At 48.2% G+C, this 24,823-nt stretch overlaps 1 protein-coding gene across 3 annotated transcripts in view; it reads left to right on the top strand.

Moving 5' to 3' along the window:
* Window positions 1-24,823, top strand: part of SLC35D4 (solute carrier family 35 member D4) — a 144,348-nt gene that overhangs the window by 114,922 nt on the left and 4,603 nt on the right. The window contains exons 15-20 of one of the 3 annotated variants that reach the window (XM_086682616.1): window positions 5,309-5,386; window positions 6,730-7,965; window positions 10,645-10,778; window positions 10,955-11,109; window positions 19,922-20,081; window positions 24,393-24,546. In XM_086682616.1, the coding sequence (XP_086538742.1) occupies window positions 5,309-5,386; window positions 6,730-6,790 (139 nt within the window). In that variant the 3' untranslated portion in view covers window positions 6,791-7,965; window positions 10,645-10,778; window positions 10,955-11,109; window positions 19,922-20,081; window positions 24,393-24,546. Of the gene's footprint in view, window positions 1-5,308; window positions 5,387-6,729; window positions 10,513-10,644; window positions 10,779-10,954; window positions 11,110-11,194; window positions 11,346-19,921; window positions 20,082-24,392; window positions 24,547-24,823 lie in introns of those variants that run through there. The other 2 variants (XM_086682614.1, XM_025931357.2) reach the window with 2 other exon arrangements.

Below are 24,823 nucleotides of genomic sequence, written 5' to 3'. Positions count from 1 at the left end.
TAACTACTATGATTGGGTGAGGATTCAAAACCAGATCTGTGTGTATCCAAGGCCCCGTAGCCTTCATGTACTTCTGCACGACTGATTTGGCAAACACCAGGGATTTACCAGCAGTGTAGACAGTGTCTAGGTAACAGTGGGCCATAAGGGAGGTATAAGAGAAATTGGCCTGTACGTTCCTCTTCCCACCAATATGATCATCCATAAAGAGCTTCTAGATAATTCGACAGCAATACGAAAGGAGTGTTATCCAGGATAAGACAGCTCTATTTCTTGTTCAAGGGCTGACATGATGAACTAAGATTGTCCAGTGGAATGATCATAGGAAAAAGATCTCATTGTCTTGGGTTTTTTAATGCTATTAGCAATAATCCTATCAATTAGCTAAAAATATCTTTTGAGTGACTGCCACATGTGAAGTAAGACATCCTTCAGCCTTCAAGGAGCACGGGGGAATGGAAATCATGAAGATAGTTTGTGGGATAAGATAGTCATAGTCTGAATGCACGGTGAATGTGAGGGCGGAAGGAAGGAGAGAGGACGGGCCAGCAGGCGGGCTATGCAACTGGTTTGAACTGGACCTTAGGCAGAACACAGAGGCCCAGCAAGGCGGTGGGTGGAAGAGGATTTGGGCCCTCTGGCCCCAGGAAAGACAAGGAAGGGTGGAGAGGCAGGGGGTGCCAACGGTGAGAGTTAGTGATTTGGAACCAGAGCTGGGGCTGTGGGGCACAGAGCTAATCCTTCGCGCCTTCCTCCTTCCTCTGCACCTGTCCTTCCAGGAAGGCATGACGCCCACAGTGGGCTGGTGACATCCAAAAACCCAGCTGCCAAGATCTCCTGGTACATTCCCAGTGTCTCCTGACACTCTTCCCCCAATGTCTGTATCTTAACCTTCGTAGCGATAGTCTAAATTCTTGGCGTATTTTTCTTTCTCACGAATAAGCCTTGGACAACCATAATCTGTACAGAATTTCAGAACGGATTTAAAAAACCCAGGCATTGACCGGAGTGTGAGAAATAGGAGAGAGGTGGCTCTCCAGTGGGGAGGAAAGGCCGAGCCTAGATATTACAGCAGCAGTCTGGAAGAGGCCAGGTCTGCAGGCTGTTTCACATCCTGTGAACTTTATGGTATGCCCTGAGCAAAATGGAAAGAAAGGCTGCGTGTTCCCAAATCAAGGAAACAGCGTGTGTGATTATTGCAAAAGGAACCTTGACTTTGGAATTTCCTGATTTTTCAGAACTTGAGTTTAAGGATGGTGTGTTTTCAGCCTCAAAGAATTTTCCAACCACAAAGTGAACCACCAGAAGAGGAGTGTCAGACTCTAGTTCAGATTTCCTGTCTTTTGCACAGAGCCGGTCCGCGCTGTCCCCAGCGGAGCCTGGGTGACCAGCTCTCAGACCCTGGGCACGGGCAGGCCTGCTCTCTGACGTGTGGGAGCTTAGACTGATCAGAAGTCACAGAGGGCAGGGACTGCAGAACTGTTTTGTTTAGACCTCCCGTGTTTGCCGGTAGGGTCACTATTGCTTGTTTTTTGGCTTTCGGGAGTTTAAATTCGATCACGTTTAGAAATCAGGTGGTTTCCCCATAAAAGTCCAAATTTCCTGATTCTTTTGAAAATGTGGAACAAGTGCTACGTTGAGCCTGTACGTCCCCACGGCGGCGGTTGCCGGACCAGGTAGAGGCTGCCTGTCACGTGGACGTGGGCTAAGTCAGCGCGGCCTCCACGGCTCCAGGCTGGCTGAGGCCAGGGAGTTCTGTCTCAGCTACATCCGAACACCCATTTGCTTTATACTCATTCATGTCACAAAAAGCGTGTGGTGGGCTCCGAGGCTACAGACAGTGCGTGACCCCAGCAAGGTCACCGTCCGGGAAATGAGTTCAGATGTCATTAGCCGCCTTCTTGGACGGGGAGCAGCTTAGCTGTACAAAACAGGTCATCATCTAAAGTAGGGTTTTCCTTCACCTCAGCACTGTTGACGTTTTGGGCTACAGTGAATAATTCTTTGCTGTAGGGAGCTGTGCTGTGCTTTGTAGGGTTTTTAGCTACAAACTGAGCCCCACCCCACCGATGCCAACGGCACCTCCTCAGATGTCTCCAGATACTGCCACATGTCCCTTTGGCAGCAAAATGACCCCAGTTGGGAATCACAGATCTAAATGTTTGTGGTGGTTAGTGGAGAAAACACCATTCCAAATTTCAGCAAGATCTTAAGAACCTTGCTTACCCTCTAATTAGAGATTTGGTCAGTTCGTGTGTCAAGGCCTGGGCAGCCTCTCCCACCCTCTCTGTGCACAGCCCCGTCAGCACGTACCACACTAAGTGCCGGGTGAGGGTTCACACCCCATCTACCTGCAATTGTGAGCTCCTGCGGAAGGGAAACCACATTTCACGCACCTTTGTGTCTCCCTGCCTAGCCCTAAGGGCTTGCCGAATAAACGAGTGGCCAGCCTTCTAAATACTGTACCCCCACAATTATAACCCTTGGGGCATCTGAGTGCCTCGGTTGGTTAAGTGTCTGACTCCTGATTTCGGCTCAGGTCATAATCTCATGGTTTGTGAGTTCCAGCCCTGCATTGGGCTTCATGCTTCATGCAGTGCAGAGAGCTTGGGATTCTCTCTCTCTCTCCCCCTGGCCCTCTCTGCTCTTCCCCTGCTTGCTCTCTCTCTCTCAAAATAAATAAATAAACTTAAAAAATGTGTGTGTATATATATATATATATATATATATATATATATATATGTATATATATATGGAGGAAAATTATAAACCTAAGTAGCAATGTTGGTCAAATTTTAAAGTCTTTAACTATTTTTTTTAATGTTTATTTTTGAGAGAGAGAGAGACAGAGCATGAGTGGGGGAGGGGCAGAGAGAGAGAGAGGGAGACACAGAATCAAAAGCAGGCTCCAGACTCTGAGCTGTCAGCACAGAGCCCGACACAGGGCTCGAACTCATGGACTGTGAGATCATGAACTAAGCCGAAGTCAGATGAGCCACTGAGCCACTGAGCCACTCAGGAGCCCCCTAAAGTCTTTTCTTAAAAGCAACTGATCTTGTCAAGCAAATTATCTTGTTTTTTATTATAAAAACAATCTATTGCAAACCCAGGATTTAAATGTCCAGATTAATATTTAATTATTCACCTTCAATTAACAGAGTTTTATTGTATATATTGATTTGAATTCCCTTTATTCCAAAATTTCAGCAAAGAGGATTCAACACACACAAAAGAAAAAATGCTGAACTGTGAGCAGTGTCTCTGCTGAGTAGAATTAGTTGTGGGTGCCCTCTCTTTGCATCCTTTTTAGACACTCTTCTCTTTGCAATAGTTTCTCTTTGCAAAAGTACAAGGAAAGAAAATGACCAAAACACAACCTCTTTGTTTTGACGATTTCGTGACCACTTCTCTCCTTAGGCAGTCATTCATGGGGCCCACCAGTGATCATGGCTTACCAACATGCTTGATCTCAGCACAAGCCTCACTAATACCAACAGTCTTTAGAAAATGGTCTTATATCATCTTTGAGTAACAATGTCTTACGCCTTTAATTTTAGGACACTGCACGGAGACTGCCCAAGCCTCTTTGTAGGAAGAGTGAATTTAGGGGGTGAAGAAAGTACTCCCCCCAACACACCCCATAGTATAGCTAGGATCACAGTGACTGAAATTTACCAGTTTTCCATTTGAGTTAAAAAGGGTGCCTGGGTGGCTCAGTCGGTTAAGTGTCCCACTCTTGATCTCAGCTCAGGTGTTGAACTTAGGGTTGTGAGTTCAAGCCCCACATTGGACTCTGTGCTGGGGATAAAACCTAGTTAAAAAAATTTTAAAGGGGAGCCTGGGAGGCTCAGTCGGTTGAGCACCCAACTCTTGATCTCTGCTCAGGTCATGATCTCACGGTTCAAGCCCCACATTGGGCTCTGCACTGACTGTGTGGAGCCTGCTTGGGATTCTCTCTCTCCCTTTCTGTCTGCCCCTCCCCTGTTCATGCTCTGTCTCTGTCTCTCAAAATAAATAAACATGAAAAAAATCTTAAAAAAAGAAAACCTTTTAAAAAATGTGAAAACTCTCTAAAATGCTAAGAAGGGACTTCTAAATTACTATCACTCATTACTTCTCAACAGAGAGTAAGTTATCAGATTGTGAACTGTCACTCAGCAAGTCCCCAAGGGAATGGTACATTAGGCAGATCTCTAGGCACATTAGGAAAAGAGAAAAAACAAAAATAGTTTGGACTATAAGTGGGAGAAAGGGGAGCAAGGGTAAGAAATTCATCGTCATTCATTGAGAAAATATTTATTATGTGCTGCATGAAGGGCTAGGCCTACAGATGGAAAAGGGTACAGTCCCTGCCCCCTATCAAGTGCAATCAGGAGGTGCTTGAATAAGCACAATAATGAATGTAAAATTGAAATAGGAAAAGACTGGAGGGCCGCCGAAAATAAAGCCCTGGGAGAGGACCTAGTGATGAGTATTTCTGGCCGGGTATGCTCTGCCATCTGGTATGGCAGAGCCTTCATTGCATGAAGTGTGTTCACTTCAGGAATGATGGGAATCACAAGATTTGCAAACAGTTTGGTCAAGCTCTGACTTAAATGGTTGTAATGCTATTAAGATTCCTGCACCCCGTGTCAGCTTCTCCTGCTGTTTAGAAGACAACGTCAAAGCTCACCTCCCTGGCTCTCTTAACAGTAAACTGAACCAAGGTTTGTTTCCTTCTGAGCATTCACTAAGCTGCTTTGGTGTTTCATGAAATAGCTAAACTGAACGGATGAAATGCAAGGTTATTACATTTCAGCATGGTTCTAAGGCCATGGGGGGAGGAGTGGCAACGAGCCAGCCCATACCCTGTTCTTCTCCCTGGTGACAAAGCAGGGTTCCTGGAAACCCATAGAAATGGCTGAGCCCCTAGTTACCTTTGCAGAAATAAGCCCTGCCCAAGCCCAAAGGCCCGTGCAGCCTTTGTGTCAGGTCACGGTGACTCTGCACTTGCCCCAGTGTTTCAGAAGATGACGTGTGCATTCTTTAAGGGTCAGTCTGAGGAAGGGCTTCCCTCAGGAGGGAGGAACCATGTGCCCAGGGTCTTTGATAAGTAAGATCCCCATCGACGCTTGCTTGGACCCCACGGCCAGAGTTGCTCAACAGGGACACAGGCTTGCTTTGTGCAGCAGGACGTGCCTGCCCCTCAGGAGAAGTCTTCAAGCAGAGTCGGGACACCAGCTCTGAGGGCCAGTGAGGAAGGCATTGGGGAGGACAGTCTGGGAGGACAGTCAGCTAGTCAGTATATTTTATCGCTTGTGCATTATAGGCCAAATGCGGGGGTTGATGGCTTCCGGTATATCCTTTTCAGCCTCACGGACACTGCTGGATGTGACCGTCTCCTGGGGCACAGACAAGACCAGAGCTGAATAGCACGCACAGGGTCACGTGGCTAATAAATGCCTGAGCCACAATCGGAACTCAGTTTATTGTTTTAATAGTCTCACGCTTGCTCAGCTCATTCCTGTGCTAAATGGGGCAAATGGTACATTTACCATTATCTTTATGTCAGAGTCCCTCACATGGGTGACATTTCTCACTGGGAATGTGATGTGCACAGCCTGCCTGTGTTTCGTATGTTTGGTGCCCCGGGTGAATGTTAGAAACATAAAGATGCCGGGGTGCCTGGGTGGCTCAGTTGCTTAAGCTCTGACTTTGGCTTAGGTCATGATCTCACGGTTCCTGGGTTCAAGCGCCGCGTCAGGCTCTGTGCTGACATCTCAGAACCTGGAGCCTGCTTTGGATTCTGTGTCTCCCTCGCTCTCTTCCCCTCCCCTGCTCACACTTTCTGTCTCTCAAAGATAAATAAAAATGTTTAAAAAAAAAAAAAAAAGAAAGAAACATAAAGATGCCATAGTGTAAATGTGTGTGTGTCGTGGGTGGCCTTGTGGGGGATGTGGGAGAAGACTGGAAGGGCAGGTAGAACCGAAGGGCTGTTCGCCCCTCTGACCAAGAGCATTTCATCACCAGGGACCTCCTGTCATAATCTTTTGTGATGGCCCAGTCCCGTCCTCAGAAGTGCTTTTTGGGAAGAATTTTGGGATTCAGACCAGACGTCGATTGTCTACCAAGAAGTTTAAAATAGAAAATGTACAGAGACCTTTGGATGTATTCAGTTTTAGGCATGTTAAAATATTCAACTCCTCCTTCTCAGGGTCTGCAGTTTTCTCACCACCTTTTCATTTTCAAATCACTGACCACATTTCTTTCTGCTCTGGTGGGAGATTCATGATTTGCCTTTAGTATTTTCATCTCTGAGTGTTCTGTTAGTCTCAGTGAAATAACAGGCTTCAGAGACCATCACCCCAGTGATGATCAGACTGGATACCTGCATGGGTTCATGTCATCAACCCTCTGTGTCCACTGCGGAGTGGAGCATGTCACTTCACCAGGTCAGGAGGAACAGGACACACAACCTTCTTCCTGGGGACAGGAGGCAGGGGAAGATCAAACCCCACTTTGCAGCCCACTCCCCTCCTGCCACACAGCTGAGGTTTACTTGGGACGACCAGGCAGTTTCTGGGCCTGACCTGGCAGCAGCAGGGCAGGCCTGGTGGGGGTTAGGGAATGAGGGATCCCTTGCCCCGATGCAGGTGAGCACCAGGAAGTCGTGGGTCCACAGCCTCCAGACTCGAGGGACTAGAAAGCTGACCTCTTGCTGTTTTGTTTTGTTTTGTTTTGTTTTTGCAGCCTCCTGCTTGGCGGACTCGGAGAGGCCTTGCTGGTTTTCTCGGAGCAGAAGGGCTCATAAGGACAGGAAAAATAGACTCACAGGCTGCTGGCTGGAATGCACGGCCCCTGGGCCTCAGAGATCCCGCTCAAATGTGTTAGAAGGAGAAAACAGGGACAACAAGGCCACCACTTCTCACTGCATCAAGGAGAAGTCTCTGGACTGTTGGAGAGAATTGACTGTGTTGCATCTTCCTGCTCCGAGAGGCTCACTCAAGCCTTGCTGACCGTGCTGGGCCCAGTGGGGCAGACCCAGACCCGGAACCCCCCATGTGGGGATGGGTCTGCTCACCTTGACTGATGTGCAGGCCTCCTTATTAAACACCCTTCACCAAACATGACTATACGGAGGCGGGCTCAAGGAATTTTGTTGCACTTTGTTTTATATGTTTACATCTTTGGAGACTTTTCTGGGGACACCTTTCCCTTGCTGTCATGGGCTTGCCTGGAGCCCCCACTCACCCACTTAGGAGCACAGACAGAATTCCTCATGGAGGGCTTTCACGGGGGGGCAGGGGCAGAGATGAGGGTCAAATGGGAGTTCTGAGTCAAGTAAGACATCAGCAAGGACGCTGTTACTCCAGAGAGAGTGCTAAAGCCTTTTTGGGGTTGTGTGTTGTGTTGAATTCTATACACTCTTGGTGTCCACTGTGAGGCTAACTTGCTCCTAAATGATCACCAGAGGGAATAGGGTTTATAACTGTTGATGGATGTGCTCCCTGGCCAGTGATACAAACATAGAACATACGTATACACAAAAGCACACACATTTATATTCACATCCCTTAAAGCTTTTAATCCATTGAATTCCCTGATGGCTCAGAGGAGATTTCATTCATATCATTGAACACTGAAGTATATTTTTCGGGCCAGATTAAAAATTTGATTAAGACTCTAAATCTTCCTCTGTGGGAGTCCAAAGAAATGAACATGCATGAAATGGTAACTTGCTTCTGAACTCACAGTGAAGGTTTAAGAAAATAATGTCTGACTTCAAATATTTCTGCTCATGACAGGTTTTGAATGCCTGACTGCTCTGCCAGGTGTCGGGTCTGGTCATGTTGAGATGTAGAAGGTAGTGAAGTCCCAGTGAGCCCTCCCCGGGCAGGAAGCCAGGCTGGCACTGGTGGTCATGCACGCCATTCATGGAGAACCATCTTCGTCGTCTGGGAAATAAGCCTGTCCATGGAGAATAAGGTCAGCTTAGTCAGGGGCCATTCTTCCAACTTGTTGAAAAAATACACAGAAGATGAAACAGGAATGGATTCGTATATTTGGAACTTGAGTACCTTAAATTCATTCCCTTGTCTTTTCCTGGTCTCTGTGTGTCATTTAAGGTAAAGATGTTCAGAGTGATGTTTACACAGATACAGTTTTGTTTTTTTTTTAATGTTTATTTATTTTGAGAGTGAGAGAGAGCGTGCACAGCTGGGGACGGACAGAGAGAGAGCGAGACAGAGAATCCCAAGCAGGCTCTGCACTGCCAGCCCAAAGCCTGACTCGGGGCTCAGTCCCACAACCATGAGATCATGATATGAGCGGAAATCAAAGAGTTGGAAGCTTAACCAACTGGGCCACCCAGGTTCCCCTACACACATATAGTTTCAGTTTGCTGTATGTCCTTCATCTATCTAAATTTTATAGAGGCTGAGGATCAAATAGAAAACCGGGTTTAGAATTGCCCTTGTTCTTTTGCTCCCACAAAACTCTTTCTGTACAACTGAGAGAGTTCTCCTTTTGTGGAAAGTGGCATCTGTCCAAATGTCATCTGAAGCCTGTCTTTCCAAGTGCCATTCAAGCACATGGAGGTTCCTAAGTCAGGAAAGAACCATACACAGGTAATGGGCCCATCTCCTGTTTCTAGGAGACCTGTTCTTAAAAGAATCTCTACTAAGGACTTTTTTATTTTTGTTTGTTTGAATTTTTTTAATGGCATTCCAGAGTCCCATTGTTTTTATCTTTTAATTTCTTAATTTGAGTAGAGTTGATACACATGTTAATTAGTTTTAGGTGTACAACTTAGTGATTTGACAAGTTTACACATTATGCTATGCTCACCACGAGTGGACCATCTGTCCTATTACATCGCTATTAGGATATTATTGACTATGTTCCTTATTCTGTGCTTTTTATTCCCATGCCTTACTCATTCCATAATCCAAAGCCTGTACCTCCCTCTCCCCTTCAACTGTTATGCTCCCCCTGACCCCCCAATCCCTTTGGCAACTCATCTGTTTCTTCTCTGTTTTTATAGTTCTGATTCTCCTTTTTGTTTTTTTATTCATTTTTTAAAATTCTAAGTGAAGTCATATGGTATTTGTCTTTCTCAGTCTGATTTATGCCACTTAGCACAATACCTTCTAGGTCCATCCATGTTGTTTCATGTGGCTTGATTTCGTCCTTTTTTATGGCTGTGTAATACTCCACTGTGTATATATACCACATAATACGCCACATAAGTCTAGAGTGGACATTTAGGTTGCTTCCATATCTCGGCTATTGTAAATAATGCTGCAATAAACATAGGGTACATAGATCTTTTCAAGTTAGTGTTTTCATTTTCCCTGGGTAAATACCCGATAGTGAAATTACTGGATCATATGGTATTTCTATCTTTAATTTTTTGAGGCACCTCCATACTGTTTTCCACAGAGGCTGCACCAGTTTGCTTCTACCAACAGTGCACAAGGGTTCCTTTTTCTCCACGTCTTCACCCACACTTGTTGTTCTTCTTGATTTTAGCCATTCTGACAGGTATCTCATTGTGGTTTTGATTTGCATTTCCCTGATGACGAGTGATGGTGAGCATCTTTTCATGTGTCTGTTGGCCATCTTTAGATCTTCTTTGGAGAAATGACTGTTCAGGTCCCCTGCCCATTTTTAAAACAGGTTGTTTGTTTTTTTTGGTGTTGAGTTGTATAAGCTCTTTACATATTTTGGATAGTAACTCCTTTTTGGATGTATCATTTGCAAATATCTTCTCCCATTCGGTAGGTTGTCTTTTTGTTTGGTTGATTGTTTCCTTTGTTGTGCAAAAGCTTCTTATTTTGATGTGATCCCCATAGTTTGTTTTTGTTTTTGATTCCCTTGCCTCAGGAGACATCTAGAAAAATGTTCCTACCACTGATGTCAGAATGATTACTGCCTATGCTCTCTCCTAGGACGTTTATGGTTCCAGGTCTCACATTGAGGTCTTTAATCTATTTTGAGTTTATTTTTATGTACAATGTAAGAAAGTGGTCCAGTTTCATTGTTTTTAAAACCTCAGGTATTATCTTACTTTGACACCAGCAGGAGGCAGAGGATGAGGTGTTTCTTCAATATACCATCCTGTTTCCTTTAGCTTCCATCTCTCCTAGGGCTTTCCCTCCGCCCCCCAAGCCTTAATTTCTACATTTTATGCCAAGTTCACATGCTCAGCTCTAAATGCAGGGTGAGCGAGAGGTCTATAGACCCAGGGGCTGGCCCAGATTACTGCAGTCCCCTTAGCTCTCATTGTCTGTGGCTCTCTGCTTCCCTCACCCAGCACTCCCTTTTTTCAAAAATGATCCATTTGGCCATGTCTTGTCTGGGTCTGATGATCCCGACCTTGCTGGCCCCAAGTCAAAGCCAAAGTGCTTGGTTTTTTCATTTGTACAAATAAAGTATGCTTTCCGCCAAAGGAGGCCAGATTCTGTATGATTGTATATTGTTACGAATCTCCTGTGGATATAAAGAAAAATAAACCGTTTGTTTTCATGATAATTTGCCTTTCTTTCTCTTCTCTTCAAACTCAGCTGGAGAGAATTGCAAAAACAGTTGTTATCCCTGGGGGAAGGGAGCAGGGGGAGGGTTCTTGCATCTTAAATACAGACTCTGACTTCTTCCAACATCCAGGCCACTTAGCTCCGAACAGGGAAGATGACCCAGCTCCTTCTGCTGGACCCTCGCTGTCCAAGAGGGTGAGCATAGCCATGTGTGGCCGTCACTGAAATGACGTGTGTCCAGATTCACATGTGCTGTACATAAGGGTAAGTACACAGTGATTTCAAAGATTTAGTATAAGACACAGGATGTAAAATATTTTGTAATCATTTTTATACTGATTACAGGTTGAAATAATATTTTGATAGATTAAATAAAACATCAAAATGAATCTCCCATTTCTTTTTACCTTTTTTTTAATGTTTGTTTATTTTTGAGAAAGAAAGTGAATGGAGGAGGGGCAGAGAGAGAGGGAGACAGAGAATCCGAAACAGGCTCCAGGCTGTCAGCACAGAGCCCGACGCGAGACTCGAACCCACGACCCATGAGATCACGACCTGAGCCAAAATCTGACGCCCAACCAAATGAGCCACCCAGGTGCCCCTCTTTTTACCTTTTTTAATGGGACTACTAGAAAATTGCAATGTGTGTATTTGGCTCACATGATGTTTCTGTTGGTCAGTGCTGATCTGGAGTGGTTCTTCGACACTGGGCCCGGGAAGCGGCAGAGGAGACAGGTGTTGGCAGCAGCTGCTGGGGTTACCAACCCAGTAACAATACCTAAGACACTAAGTTATTGAATGTTCATTAAATGCTGCACACTGTGCTAGGTATTTTCTAGGTGTCGTGTCATTTCATTTTACCAAGGGTGGGTGGGCAACATTCTCCCCCAGTTTATCAAGGAGACTCAGAGAGATTCAGTAACCCAGGGTCACCCAGCAAGGGTTCGAACCCAGGTCTTTCTGATTAAGCCTGTTCTTCTCATCTGTACCTGAGAGAGTTCTGTTGTGAAGGAGAAATGAAACCCCTTACATTTTACAGGGAGTTGTTAGTTCTGCTCTTAAGTGTTTCCATGTGGATTCCTGACATCGGTGAGGTCACTTGTGGCTTTCTCCCTGGAGGCCACGTCTTTGCCAAAAGGTGGGGTCCGTGGCCTGCGTTCCAGCTGCCTTCCCAGTGTTTCAGTCCGTGCCACCAGCCTCCTCCCTCGGCTTGTGTCTGGGATCCGCCCTGCACGGGTTGGAGCAACCAGGAGCACTTTGGGAACGGCACTGCCCCCACCTGGACTATAGCTCTTAACGTCTCCAGAACACCAGCCACTGTTGGATTCACAGGCTCTGTTCCTTGGGGACCGGCAGGTTTTGGTGGCTGAGAGGTTTGAAGGTTGAAGGATCCTGGGTGACTGTGTCAGAAGAAGATACCCTTCTCTGCACCAGGTCTGCAGGCCCACCAGAGGGGGGGACAGTTACAGATCTGGCTGAAAACATAAACGTGCAAGAATGCAACAGGTGGGGCATCCGGGTGGCTCAGTTGCTTGAGTGTCTGACTTTGGCTCCGGTCATGATCTCACGGTTTGTGAGTTTGAGCCCCACGTCGACCTTTGCACTGACAGTGCTGAGCCTGCTTCAGGTTTTGTGTCTCCTTCTCTCTCTGCCCCTCCCCTGCTCCTGTGTGTGCTCTCTCTCAAAAATAAATAAACATTAAAAAAAATACAGTAGGTGATTAGTAATGCTTAGAACGTGATAATCTTTCTTGAGCAGTTGGTTTGGGCAAAGTACTGAAATAGAATATGGAATCATCTGGAAGTTCAAGTGCTTGGGACTCTTTGGGAGTCAGTGGTCCTTTGATTCTTGTTCCTGGGAAAGCCAGTGAAACGAGTGAGGCCACTGAGCTTCTCCTCGCCCTCCCCCAGCTTCAGGCTCTGTCCCTCTACCCTGTCTGGAAGGGGGCTGTGCTGGCTTGTTTGCAAGATGCCCGCACCCCCACCCCAAGGGTATTCACTGCCCTGTGTAGTTTCTGGCCCTTTCTCTTAAAGCTGGGCTAGCTCTGTGACTTGCTTGCTGCCAGTAGGACATGGTGGAAGTGATGCTACGTGACTTCCAAGGTCAGATCGAAAGCAGCCTTGCAGGGGCGCCTGGGTGGCGCAGTCGGTTAAGCGTCCGACTTCAGCCAGGTCACGATCTCACGGTCCGGGAGTTCGAGCCCCACGTCGGGCTCTGGGCTGATGGCTCAGAGCCTGGAGCCTGTTTCCGATTCTGTGTCTCCCTCTCTCTGCCCCTCCCCCGTTCATGCTCTGTCTCTCTCTGTCCCCAAAATAAATAAACGTTGAAAAAAAAAAATTAAAAAAAAAAGAAAGCAGCCTTGCAGCCTTAGTCTTCTAGAATAGCCTCTGGGAGCCCCGAGCTGACATGCGGAAGTCTGAGCACCCTGAGGCTTCTGTGCTGCAGACACCAGGTGCAGGCGCTCCAATAGACAGTCCCTGCTGAGCATGTCCTTCTAGACCTCCCACTAGGCCACCAGACTGTGAGGGAAGCTGTCTTGGACCCTCTGGACCAGCCCATCTGCCAGCTGACTGCCATCAAGTGACCTTAGTTGATGCCACGTGGGGCAGAAGAATCACCCAGCCCAGCCGCACCTGCATGAATTCCTGACCACAAAATTATAAGATAAGGTAAAATTGTTTTAAGCCACCGAGTTTTAGGGAAATCTGTCCCACAGCAATAGATGCCAGAGCAGAAGTCCTGGGATTCTGGGCCTCTTAGGTGGATCCACTCTGAGCTCCCTGAGCCCCTCCCCGGAACAGAATCTTGCTCCAGAAGTCGTCCCTGCTTCTGCTGACCTCTAGCCCCAGAGCTGCCCTGCGGAGCGGAGCGGGGGGGCCCCAGCTGACTGCCCCGGGCTGCCTAGAGCCCCATTACAGAGCAGATCTGTACTTTGCGGTAAGTACCTCCTTTACTCATTCGTTCATTCAAAACACATCGAGAGTCTGCTACATGTCAGGCTCTGTTTGGGCTCTGTGGATATAACCATGAACAAGACAAACCCTCCTGAAGCTTGCTTGCCGTGAGCAGTGAGCACTCCCTGTGTGCAGGGACAGGGGACCTAAGTGAGCAGAGGCGAAGTGGCAGCCGAGCGGAGAGGCAGAAGCCTGTGAGAGGCGGGGAGGCCCAGAGGGAGGTCAGGTCGCCCCCGGGTGGGATTTGAATGCTGGGACGAGAAAGCCTATGTTTAGGAGTGCCCATGATGTTCCATACGGGGTGCAGGGGCTCCCAAGGTGTGAGGTCATGGACTGTTTACAACCCTGAAGGTCCAACTTCGAGATGAGGCCTTGGAGACCCTGACAGGGCAGGAAACCTCCCCAGTCTCCCCGCTCCTCAGCCAAGACTCCAGACTTGTTTTCACTACCTGTCTCCCCGGCCTCTCCCCATGGTATGGGCTGTCCAGGGCATTGCCCACCCACCTCACCCCCCCTCCCCAGATCACCACGTTCTGAGCCACCCAGAGGAGCCAAGCCCCCCAGTGGCGGCCCTCCCGCAGGGCCCAGGGCAGTGCTGCTCACCACCAGGCCAGGCCCTAGGCAAGTCACCTGCAGGGCAGCTCCTGGGTCCTCTGAACCAGGCAGCAAACCACCAAGGAAGGCCGAGCCCATTCTGGAGTCTGCACAAGGCTCCCTCTGTCCTGGAACCTTTCTGAGGCAGCAGACACCCTGAGCTCCCGGTGAAATGAGGGATTCTTTGCTCCTGCTGTGAGCTGATTTTCGGGGGCGTGACAAGCAGCTGCACGGCCTTAGTAAAACGCACAGTGGCGTATAAAGCTTTGTGTGGTTCCATCCAGGATTCACTGGGGAGGGGTCTGAATGAACCAAGCCCCCTCACCCCCTCAGCTCCCCTCCTTTGGCAGCTGAGAGTGGAATCCCATTTCGACAACTGCCTGAGCCAAAAGGAACTTTTGAGTCATTTACTTCCTGCCTGCGGTGTGAAAAGGCCCACGGGGCTGGCAAGGCAAGGCCTTTGTGCCCATTTGTCTTCACAGTGTCCCTCTGAGGGAGCCTCAGCGAGAGCAGTGGAGCCTTGGGAATGTGGAGACTTAATCCAGGCACCATTCCCAGGCCCGGCGGATTTGTGTGCTTGGTGAAAAGGGCAGTAGGGCAGAGGTGGAATCTTAGGGTCTGTCCAGGCTCTCTCTGTGCCCTGGCAGGTGATGTCAGTCATTCCTTCATTATCTCCTCACTCCCTCATTCATCACACCCATATCACGTGCCCATGGGGTGCTAGTCTTGGTTACCGGTGCTTCCGTTTTCCCCAGGAGGGCTAACCTGCCTTCCTGAAGAAGTCAGCCTCTCCACTGCTGAAAGTGAGGCCTGGCTAATCTTACCAGCGAGGCCATGGGCCCATTCCGCCCCCCCCCCCCCCCCCCCGCCCCCGAGGGAAGCTTGTGGTCATCCCCAAGGCAGAATCTCCCGTGTTCTGGCAGGAACAGCTCTGGGCGACTTTCTGTGTGCTTCTAGACGTAAAGCAAATACAGTTGACCCTTGAGCAATGTGGGGGATAGGGGTGCTGACCTCCTGCAGAGTCAAAAATCCACATATAACTTTTGACTCCCCAGAAACTTAATAGCCAGCCTACTGTTGACCTGAAGCCTTACCAATAACATAAACAGTTGATTATGCATATTTTGCATGTCATCTGTATTATATACTGTATTCTTACAATAGTGGAAGTGAGAGAAAAGAAAATGCTATTAAGATCATAAGGAAGAGGGGCGCCTGGGTGGCGCAGTCGGTTAAGCGTCCGACTTCAGCCAGGTCACGATCTCGCGGTCCGTGAGTTCGAGCCCCGCGTCGGGCTCTGGGCTGGTGGCTCGGAGCCTGGAGCCTGTTTCTGATTCTGTGTCTCCCTCTCTCTCTGCCCCTCCCCCGTTCATGCTCTGTCTCTCTCTGTCCCAAAAATAAATAAAAAGTCTTAAAAAAAAGATCATAAGGAAGAGAAAATGCATTTGTAGTACTTTAGGTATATTTTTTGAAAAAAAAAAATCCATGTATACGTGAACCTGATGCATTCAAACCCATGTTGTTCAAGGATCGCTATGCACATTCCCTGTTCTCACAGAGGTCCTGGGCCTACAAGAAGGCCTGCAGACAGAGGTTTGTTTAAAAAACAAAACAAAACAAAACCACTCACAACAGCTTTGGGGCACTTGGGGGGCCCAGTTGGTTGAGCTTCTGACTTTGGCTCAGGTCATGATCTCATGGTTCATGAGTTCGAGCCCCATGTCCGGCTCTGCACTGACAGTGTGGAACCTGTTTGGGACTCTTTCTGCCCCTGTCTCTCCCTCCCTCCCTCCCTCCCTCCCTCCCTCTCTTTCCCTCCCTCTCTCCCTCTCTCCCTCTTTCTCTTTCTCTCTCTCTCTCAAAATAAATAAAATAAACTTAAAAAATATATATATAGGGGCACCTGGGTGGTGCAGTCGGTTAAGCGTCCGACTTCAGCCAGGTCACGATCTCGCGGTCCGTGAGTTCCAGCCCCGCGTCAGGCTCTGGGCTGATGGCTCAGAGCCTGGAGCCTGTTTCCGATTCTGTATCTCCCTCTCTCTCTGCCCCTCCCCCGTTCATGCTCTGTCTCTCTCTGTCCCAAAAATAAAAAAAAAAAACAAAAACGTTGAAACAAAAAATATATATATAAATAAATAAAGCACCTTGGGGGTGCCTGGTTGGCTTAGCTGGTAGAACACATGAATGACTCTTGATCTCGGGGTTGTGAGCTTGAGCCCCATGTTGAGCGTAAGAGATTACTTAAAAAATAAAATCTTTAAAAAAAAAACAGCTTTACTGAGATATAATTCATATGCCCTAAAATTCACCCAAAGTATACAATTCAGCGGGTTTTAGTACGTTTGCAGAAGTCTGCAACCATCATCACTCATTTTAGAATATTTTCATCATCCCAAGAAGAAACCCCACAATCATTGTCTTTCCTCCCTCCCCTGCTCCTGCTGACACAGGCAATTCACCTTCTACGTCTACAGGTTTGTCTGTTCTGGAGATTTCATGTGAACGGGGATCATGCAATACCTGGTCTTTTGTGTTAGACTCTGGTTTTTTTTTTTTTTTTTTTTTTTTAACGTTTTTTATTTATTTTTGGGACAGAGAGAGACAGAGCATGAACGGGGGAGGGGCAGAGAGAGAGGGAGACACAGAATCGGAAACAGGCTCCAGGCTCTGAGCCATCAGCCCAGAGCCCGACGCGGGGCTCGAACTCCCGGACCGCGAGATCGTGACCTGGCTGAAGTCGGACGCTTAACCGACTGCGCCACCCAGGCGCCCCTAGACTCTGGTTTTTAAGTAGTTCATATACTTCCACCAAAGGCTGCTTCCTGTAGGAGCCACATCTCTGCCTGGGGTGGGAGTCCTGAACGTGGGGCATGGAAAAACGGAGAGGGTGGGTAGGAACAAGGGGACCCAGGCACCTTGAGGGAGGTAGTGGGAGGGAGTGTGTGGTCAACGCTTTTCCAGAACCCTGGGGGGAATCTGGTCTCAGTTTATCTTTCAGCGATGCCCCATTTGATCCTCAGGCCTTCAGCCAAGTCTGTTATTGCAGGACATCCTGGTGTTGGCCGTGCCTTGGGGAATAAAGGGTGTGGGTCTCCTGTGTGTGGTGAAGTTGGACAGGGGAGAGGAGGAATGGGCACCACTATTGGGTCAGGCAGTACTTCTGAGGTCCTGGGGGTGAGGACTCCAACATACCTTTATGTGGGGGACACGATTCAACCCAATTCATTACTAATGAATGGCCATCAGTTTTACTTGAGAGGCTGTGTATACAGCTAACAGATGCAGCTCCCACCTCCTGTGTGGCCCGTGAAGCTTATCTGACTGGGTTCAGGCCAAGGAGATGTAAGCAGAACTTGGTGGGTGAGACTTGGGGACAGCTCCTTCAGAGACTTCAGATAGGTAGATCTCCTGCCTTCTTCCTGCTTCTTTTCTAGATCAAGGGCATGATAGCTGGAGTTCTAGCATCTGTCTTGGGCCCCGAGATGACCTTCAAGTTGGAAGCTGTGTTCTAAGAACAGTGGGGCAGAAGCTAGAAGGAGCCCGGGTTTCTGATGAGACGGTGGATTCACCACGCCAGCCATGGGCTGCCCACCTCCAACCATTTTAAGTGGGAGAGAATAATTAAGTTCTCCTTTGTTATTTCGCATCTCTGTTACTAAAAGCCAAAGGCGACCCTAATGGAGACGGCCTCCAAGGAGCCCGTATGGCACACTGGGAAAAGTGTGTAGTAATACTTGGGCATAAGACATTCCTGAGTGAATACTTCTCCTGGGATCTGTTTATACACACAGTTGCCTCACAGCATAAAAATGACCTCTCTACTTGTCCCTACCCCCTACATTGTAAGCTCCTCGAAGACAGGGTCTATGTCTATCCTGTTTCCTCAGTGCCTCACACAGAGCCGGCCCACAGAAGGTGCTCAGAACGTGTTGACCTGAATGGATCCTAAATCCTCTACATTTACCAACTCTGCGGTCTTGGATTCTGAGTCTTAATTTGCTTACCAATAAAAATGGAGGCTATCATACCAGGGCTGTTTTAAAATTTTTTTTTTTTTCAACGTTTATTTATTTTTGGGACAGAGAGAGACAGAGCATGAACGGGGGAGGGGCAGAGAGAGAGGGAGACACAGAATCGGAAACAGGCTCCAGGCTCTGAGCCATCAGCCCAGAGCCCGACGCGGGGCTCGAACTCACGGACCGCGAGATCGTGACCTGGCTGAAGTCGGACGCTTAACCGACTGCGCCACCCAGGCGCCCCTCAGGGCTGTTTTAAAAACGAAGCACAATTGGGGTGCCTGGATGACTCAGTTGATTGGGCATCCGACTTCCCCTCAGGTCACGATCTCAGGGTTCGTGGATTTGAGCCCTGCGTCGGGCGCTGTGCTGACAGCTCAGAGCCTAGAGCCTGCTTCAGATTCTATGTCTCCTTCTCTCTCTCTGTCCCTCCGCCCCTCACTCTCTGCCTCTCTCAAAAATAAACATTTAGAAAGGTTTTTAAAAAGTGAAGCACAATTAAATGTAGAGCATTTATCAAAACACCTAACGGGGTTGGATACCCGAGGAATGGTGGCCAGCATTGCATTATGATTTTCTATAAGAAATCTTGTTCTAGTCCCCATGTGAGGCTCCACTGATTTCTGACAACCAGAGTTTACTTTTTCCTAAGACCAAGTCTCTGACTTACGTTGTGTTCATTAGGGTCCCATCTTACTCTCTTTGCCTTCTTTTGGTCTTGAGAACCTCATTAGCACATGAGTCACTACATTCCAATTTTGGCACCTTCCAGTCTGTGCCTTCTGGTGCAAGTAAGCCTTCCATGCTGAGCCAGGTTATTAGCTAAGTCAGGATATGGGAAGCACTGGGGGCTGTACATTCTGCCCAAGGGTCTTGGTGAGTAAAGACGGTCTTCCCATGAAGTTGCAAAGATGTCCCTATTGTCCCACTGTTCCTGGTACCCCAGCCACTTGTCACGTGATGGAGCCATTTCCCCTCTGCTTGGATATGGGCCACCCTTGTGACTGGTTTTGGCTACAAAGGCAGTGAAAGTTGTAGAGGCCTCTTTTAGGCAAACAGACTTGAACGATGGAAGGTAGAAAGGGTCCACGGCGACCACCTGGCTAAATAGACAGGCCCATCAGGAGACCCATCTCAGAATCTCCATAGGCCCTAACTAACCAATGGGCTACTTACAACTGGGCACAGTTACCAAAAAAGGGAACACTCCATATGTCTCCCATACCTCCTCATCTTCCCCCTTTAAAAACAGCCCCAGCTACTGCCACTGCCTCGGTGCAAAGGTACAGACAGACTCTCTGTGCTGTCCAGCCCACCTCCTTGTGGTATATGCATTAAACTTTGATCGCCTTTGTTCTGCCCCAGGGGAATTCTTTGCTTCCTGTTCCACCAGCTTCTACCCTATCCTCGCTCCACATTTGGGGGCCCTCCATCCAACCAGACAGATGCCCCACTTAGACACCATGGAAGTGACATTACCAATTTTGAGCTAAGGCCTTAGGAAGCCTTATATTCTACCGACTCCCTTGGCTTCTTCTCTGAGCCCTGTCTACTAGGCCTTTTCCTTGGCCTGCTGAGTTCAGTGCAGCCAGATTCCTGCCAAGCCAGTTTAGCAAGCATCCCTCCCTACCCTCCATACCTAACCAAGTTCCTCTTGGTATTTTTCCATCCACTGACTCCCTCACCCTGCCCATTGGCTGTAAGTCCCCAGCTCTCTGTCATATTCAGAGTTGAGTTCAATCTCGGTCCCCTATTACAGTAGTCTTGATCTCTATTTCAATAATCTTGAGTAGTTTTCCTCACTTGTTTAACTCTGTCCAGTGTTCCATGTTCTCTTTGACAGCTTCCACCATGGGAACAAGCCCAGACATGGCTGCCAGAAGATAAGAGACCATGTGGAACAAGGCTAAGTCCTTCCTGCCAAGGCCACCCTAGACCAGCCTGCCCGTAGTGACTGCAGATGCATAAATGAGCCTGGATGAGATCAGCTGAGCTCCGCTTAGGTAAGCAGACTGTCCAACCGCCCCCAAGGTGCCTGAGAAATAATCAATGTCTGTTGGTTGATACCACTACAATCAGGGGTGGTTCGATCCGCAGCAACATTGTGGTCAATATAGGTGATGACAGATACAGCAGAGAAGGAAAAGCTGAGAGAAGCAGAGCAGAAGTTCTTTGGGAAAAAGCCCCTGCCCTGAGCTCCTTGGGTCCTGCAGAGTTCATCCTCTGGTTCCCACAGCATTAGGAGGGGCAGCCCTATCTATCTCTTTGGCTACCACAGCCAGAAGGAGGAGGCATGGGGGAATGGAGTGAGAGCTGACCGTGTGAGTCCTGCAGTCGCCAGGCAACACCAAAGAGGCCAGGGAGGACGGAGCCTCGGGGCAGGAAGGGACTGGCTGGAGCTGGGGTCACCTTAGCGGTCTGCGCCCGCTGGGGAACAACTAAGTCCTACACTGCCCGTCACTTGAAGTGAACACATTGGGACCAAGCTGTTAATAGCAGGCCGAAGAACTCTGAAAGACCAGCAGCCAGAACATACTGCACTCTGGGTCCCCTTCTTGAATATTCTCTTCCCCAGTCTGCGCCCCACCCAACCCTGGGCCTGTTGTTCTCTCACACAGCTTCTCTTGTCTCCTCGGCCGTATTTTTATTCTTGTGTTTTTTAAACATTTTGTTTTAAGTTTACATATTTATTTTGAGAGAGAGAGAGCAGGGGAGGGGCATAGAGAGAAGAGGAGAGAGAGAATCCCAGGCGGGCTCTGCGCTGGCAGCAGAGAGCCTGACGTGGGGCTTAAACCCACAAACAGTGAGATCATGGCCTGAGCCAAAAACCGAGAGTTGGACATTCAACCATTTGGGCCACCCAGGCACCCCTGTTTTCGTATTTTTAAAAATTGTGGTAAAGTAGGGGTGCCCGGGTGGCTCAGTCGGTTAGGTGTGCAACTTCGGCTCAGGTCATGATCTCATGGTTTATGAGTTCAAGCCCTGCTTGGGCTCTGTGCTGACAGCCCGGAGCCTGCTTCATATTCTGTGTGTCTCCCTCCCTCTCTCTCAAAATAATAATAATAATAATAATGATAATTAACAAATTAATTAATTAATTAAAACTGTGGTAAAATACATCTAACTTAAAATTTACAATTTTAACCATTTTCAGTGTATATTTCAATGGCATTAAATATGTTCACAATGTTGTACAACCATCACCGCTATTTCTGGAACTTTTTCATCACCCCAGATGGAAATTCAGTACCCGTTAAACAGTAACTCCCTACTCCTCTGTCACCCGGCCACTGCTAACCTCTATTCTACTTTCTGTGTCTATGAATTTGCCCATGCTAGGTACCTCATATAAATAGAATCATATATTGGTTCTTTTGTCCTCTCAGCCCTTTATTCTCAAAACCAAAAGTTTTGTGGGGCGCCTGGGTGGCGCAGTCGGTTGAGCGTCCGACTTCAGCCAGGTCACGATCTCGCGGTCTGTGAGTTCGAGCCCTGCGTCAGGCTCTGGGCTGATGGCTCAGAGCCTGGAGCCTGTTTCTGATTCTGTGTCTCCCTCTCTCTCTGCCCCTCCCCCGTTCATGCTCTGTCTCTCTCTGTCCGAAAAATAAATAAATGTTGAAAAAAAAAAAAAATTTAAAACCAAAAGTTTTGTGTTTAGATCTCTGAAAAGCAGCCCACTAGGGATAAGGACTTTCTTTCTTTTTTTTTAAGTTTTAATTTATGTATTCGTTTAAGTAATCTCTACACCCAACGTGGGGCTCGAACTCACAGCCCCAACATCAAGAGTTGCACACTCTTCCAACTGAGCCAGCCAGGCACCCCATCCAAACCAAAAGTTTTGTTTTTAGACATCTGAAAAGCAGCTCACCAGGGATATGCACTTTCTTCAATACCCATCCCCCCTCTTCTGACCCCCTGCAAGAGTTGGGCTGCATGACCGTGACCTTGGGGTATAAGGTGTATGGGGTATGGGTGTCCCTGTCCTCATCAAATCTCAAAAAAACAAATCTCTCCTCCTGACCAAGCTCCTGAGGAGGGGCCATGAGGACACCCCAGCCTGCATTTTACTTTCTGCTTTGTGAGTCCAGCCCTTCATTCTCCCTGCACACTCTGAGCTACCAGTTTGCTCTCCTTCCAGTCGGATGGGGAAGCCATGGTATGCTGAGGGAGCTGTGGGCCTCAGGTTTGTCTCACCAACCCCCAGAGGACAAGGTCCACGCTCCTGGAGTGGCCCCAAGGTGCCCCACAACATTTTAGGTCAAAAGCTTAACAAATAAGTACTGCTTTAATAGCAGAGGCCCTGGCTTGAGGTAAGTTGGAAGCAGACCGGTCCTATGGGGCCAGAGCAATCTGGTGGGGCCTCAAGTCTGCAGGCTGCCTGTTTGCACAAGTTGATGAGGTAAAGTAAGTAGATGAGGAAAGAAATGCGGAATACTGCTAAGTTTCCACCCACTGCTGCCCCTTCCCCCACCGTACACATGCTCACTCACGTACGCACACGCGCGCTTGTTCACACGCGCTCTTTCACACGCTGACATACTCTCTCCCCACCCCCACCTCACACACACCTGCCTCAGGGACTCATGTTTTCCAAGGCTGAGATGAGAAGGCTGGACAGAAGTCAAAGGAACTATTTTCCAGAAGACCCTGGGGCCCATGAGCAGTGGGATCAAAGGTGAAACTGAGAGGGAGAGCAGGGTCTTTTTCTCTCCCTTATCTTTGAGAATTTAGCACTGCTCTGGCCCTTTGGCAAGCTGGGGACAGCACCTGGGGGCCAGTGGGCTGGCAGTGGTGGCGCCCGAGGTGGGGAAGCTGCCTTGAGAGACTGTGGGTACCCGGGGGGGGGGGGGGGCAGGGGAAGTGGGTAAGGAGAAGGGGAAGTGGCAGGGAAGCAGAAGGACTGTCAGCTTGTTATCATGTGTATGATTCCCCCCCAGGAGCTCTCAGGGGGTCTTTGATCAACTTTGCCCACAGTAGGGGCGCCAAACAGAAAATTCTACCTCGTCCTAAGTGTAGAATTTATTTTTATCTCACAGGATAAAAACCAGCAAAACTGATTCTTCATTGTCAAGAATTCCCTACCTCCCTTTCCTCCGTGGTCTTTCCCAGTTCCCTTGGTCAGGCAAGTCCACTGCCGCCGGTGTTGAGATCTGTGGAGTCTGGGCAGGAAGTAAGGAACCCTGCCGGACCCCCATCCTCCTGTCTGTTTTATTTATTTATTTATTTATTTATTTATTTAAAAAAAATTTTTTTTAACGTTTATTTATTTTTGAGACAGAGCATGAATGGGGGAAGGACAGAGAGAGAGGGAGACACAGAATCGGAAGCAGGATCCAGGCTCTGAGCCATCAGCCCAGAGCCCGACATGGGGCTCGAACTCACGGACCGTGAGATCATGACCTGAGCTGAAGTCGGACGCTTAACCGACTGAGCCACCCAGGCGCCCCATCCTCCTGTCTTTAAAATGGACAATCATCCCTTCATAGGTTTGTTGAAATAATTAGATAGGAAAAAGCCATATATATATGAATATACATATGATATATATGTGTATATATGTATATATTCACCATATCTATGTACATAGGTCTGTGTATGCATACCATATATATGTACTATGCATAGCACCCAGCACATGGTAAGCAGTAAATATCACTATTGCTATCTTTATCCTCATCTATGATGGCTTTCCACAGCAGTTGGCTTTAGGTGGCAGGAGATTGGAATAAATGGAATGTGACCAGGAAATAAAGTGACATTTAAGTCTATTAGCACTTACATCATCCAAGTGAACATGGAGTCACCCCGGAAGTCCTCATTCCTTCATTCGGGATGTCACAGAACAGGATGCATTACATTCTCCAGACGTCCGTGACGTCTGTACTTAAGAGAACGGTAGTTTCTCAGGCTGGTTCACTTTCCTGATCTCCACGGCTGTTCCAAATACTTTCGTTCTCTTCAAACCCCTTTCCCCTTACTTGCCCTTCTGTCTGGGCCTTGCCTCTCACCGAAAGGGAAAATAGAAGCTGTCAGATGGGAACTTCACCTTCCCATCTCATCCATGCAAACCTGCTCACCTGGGCACTTCGCTTCCCTTCTCTTTACCTCCCCTCCCACTTAGGGTTAATCCCTCTTCTCTGCTCCTTCTGATTCTAGCTCCTCCTGCCATCTCAGGAACCTGACCACATCTTTCTTTTGGTAATTTGACCCCTGTCTCTCACCTGGCTGTAGACACCCTCAAGTCTTTTTTTAGCAACAAGGAAACAGAAATAAAAAACAACGAACTTGACCTCTTTCTTCATCCCCATTGTCAGGAGCTGGCTCCCCCAGTACTGCCAACACCCCCACTGAGGAGACAAAGCCACCACTGCTTGGTGTGGTGGGCAGGAGGGAAGTGCAGTGAAGCTTGGTTTTCAGAGGAGGGAAGACAAGCCCAGAATGCATCAGGACTCGGAAGCTGGGTTTGAGGTTAGTCTTTCAAGGTGGGGGATCTAGGACTTGGGTAACGAGCTTGATACCACAGCCCAGGATTGGTGGGGGCGGCAACGGGAGGGATTCAAAGTATCTCCAGGCACAGACTGTATGTGCTTCTCATTGAAGAGTTGATGGGTATCTGGGGGAAGTTACTGTAGTGAGCAATCACCATGTTTGCTTGGGAGGACGGTCGCGAAGAGTGGAGGAATGCCAGCGAAGACGGGACTAGCGACCTCACGCCAACTGGGCAGTAAGGCATGGTTTCACTTCC

The sequence above is a fragment of the Puma concolor genome, chromosome D3 (assembly GCF_028749965.1).
Source record: "Puma concolor isolate L17-30 chromosome D3, mPumCon1.1.hap2, whole genome shotgun sequence".
NCBI lineage: Eukaryota > Metazoa > Chordata > Mammalia > Carnivora > Felidae > Puma > Puma concolor.
The sequence above is the reverse complement of the archived record's forward strand: the minus strand, read 5'-3'. Positions and strand labels throughout refer to the sequence as shown.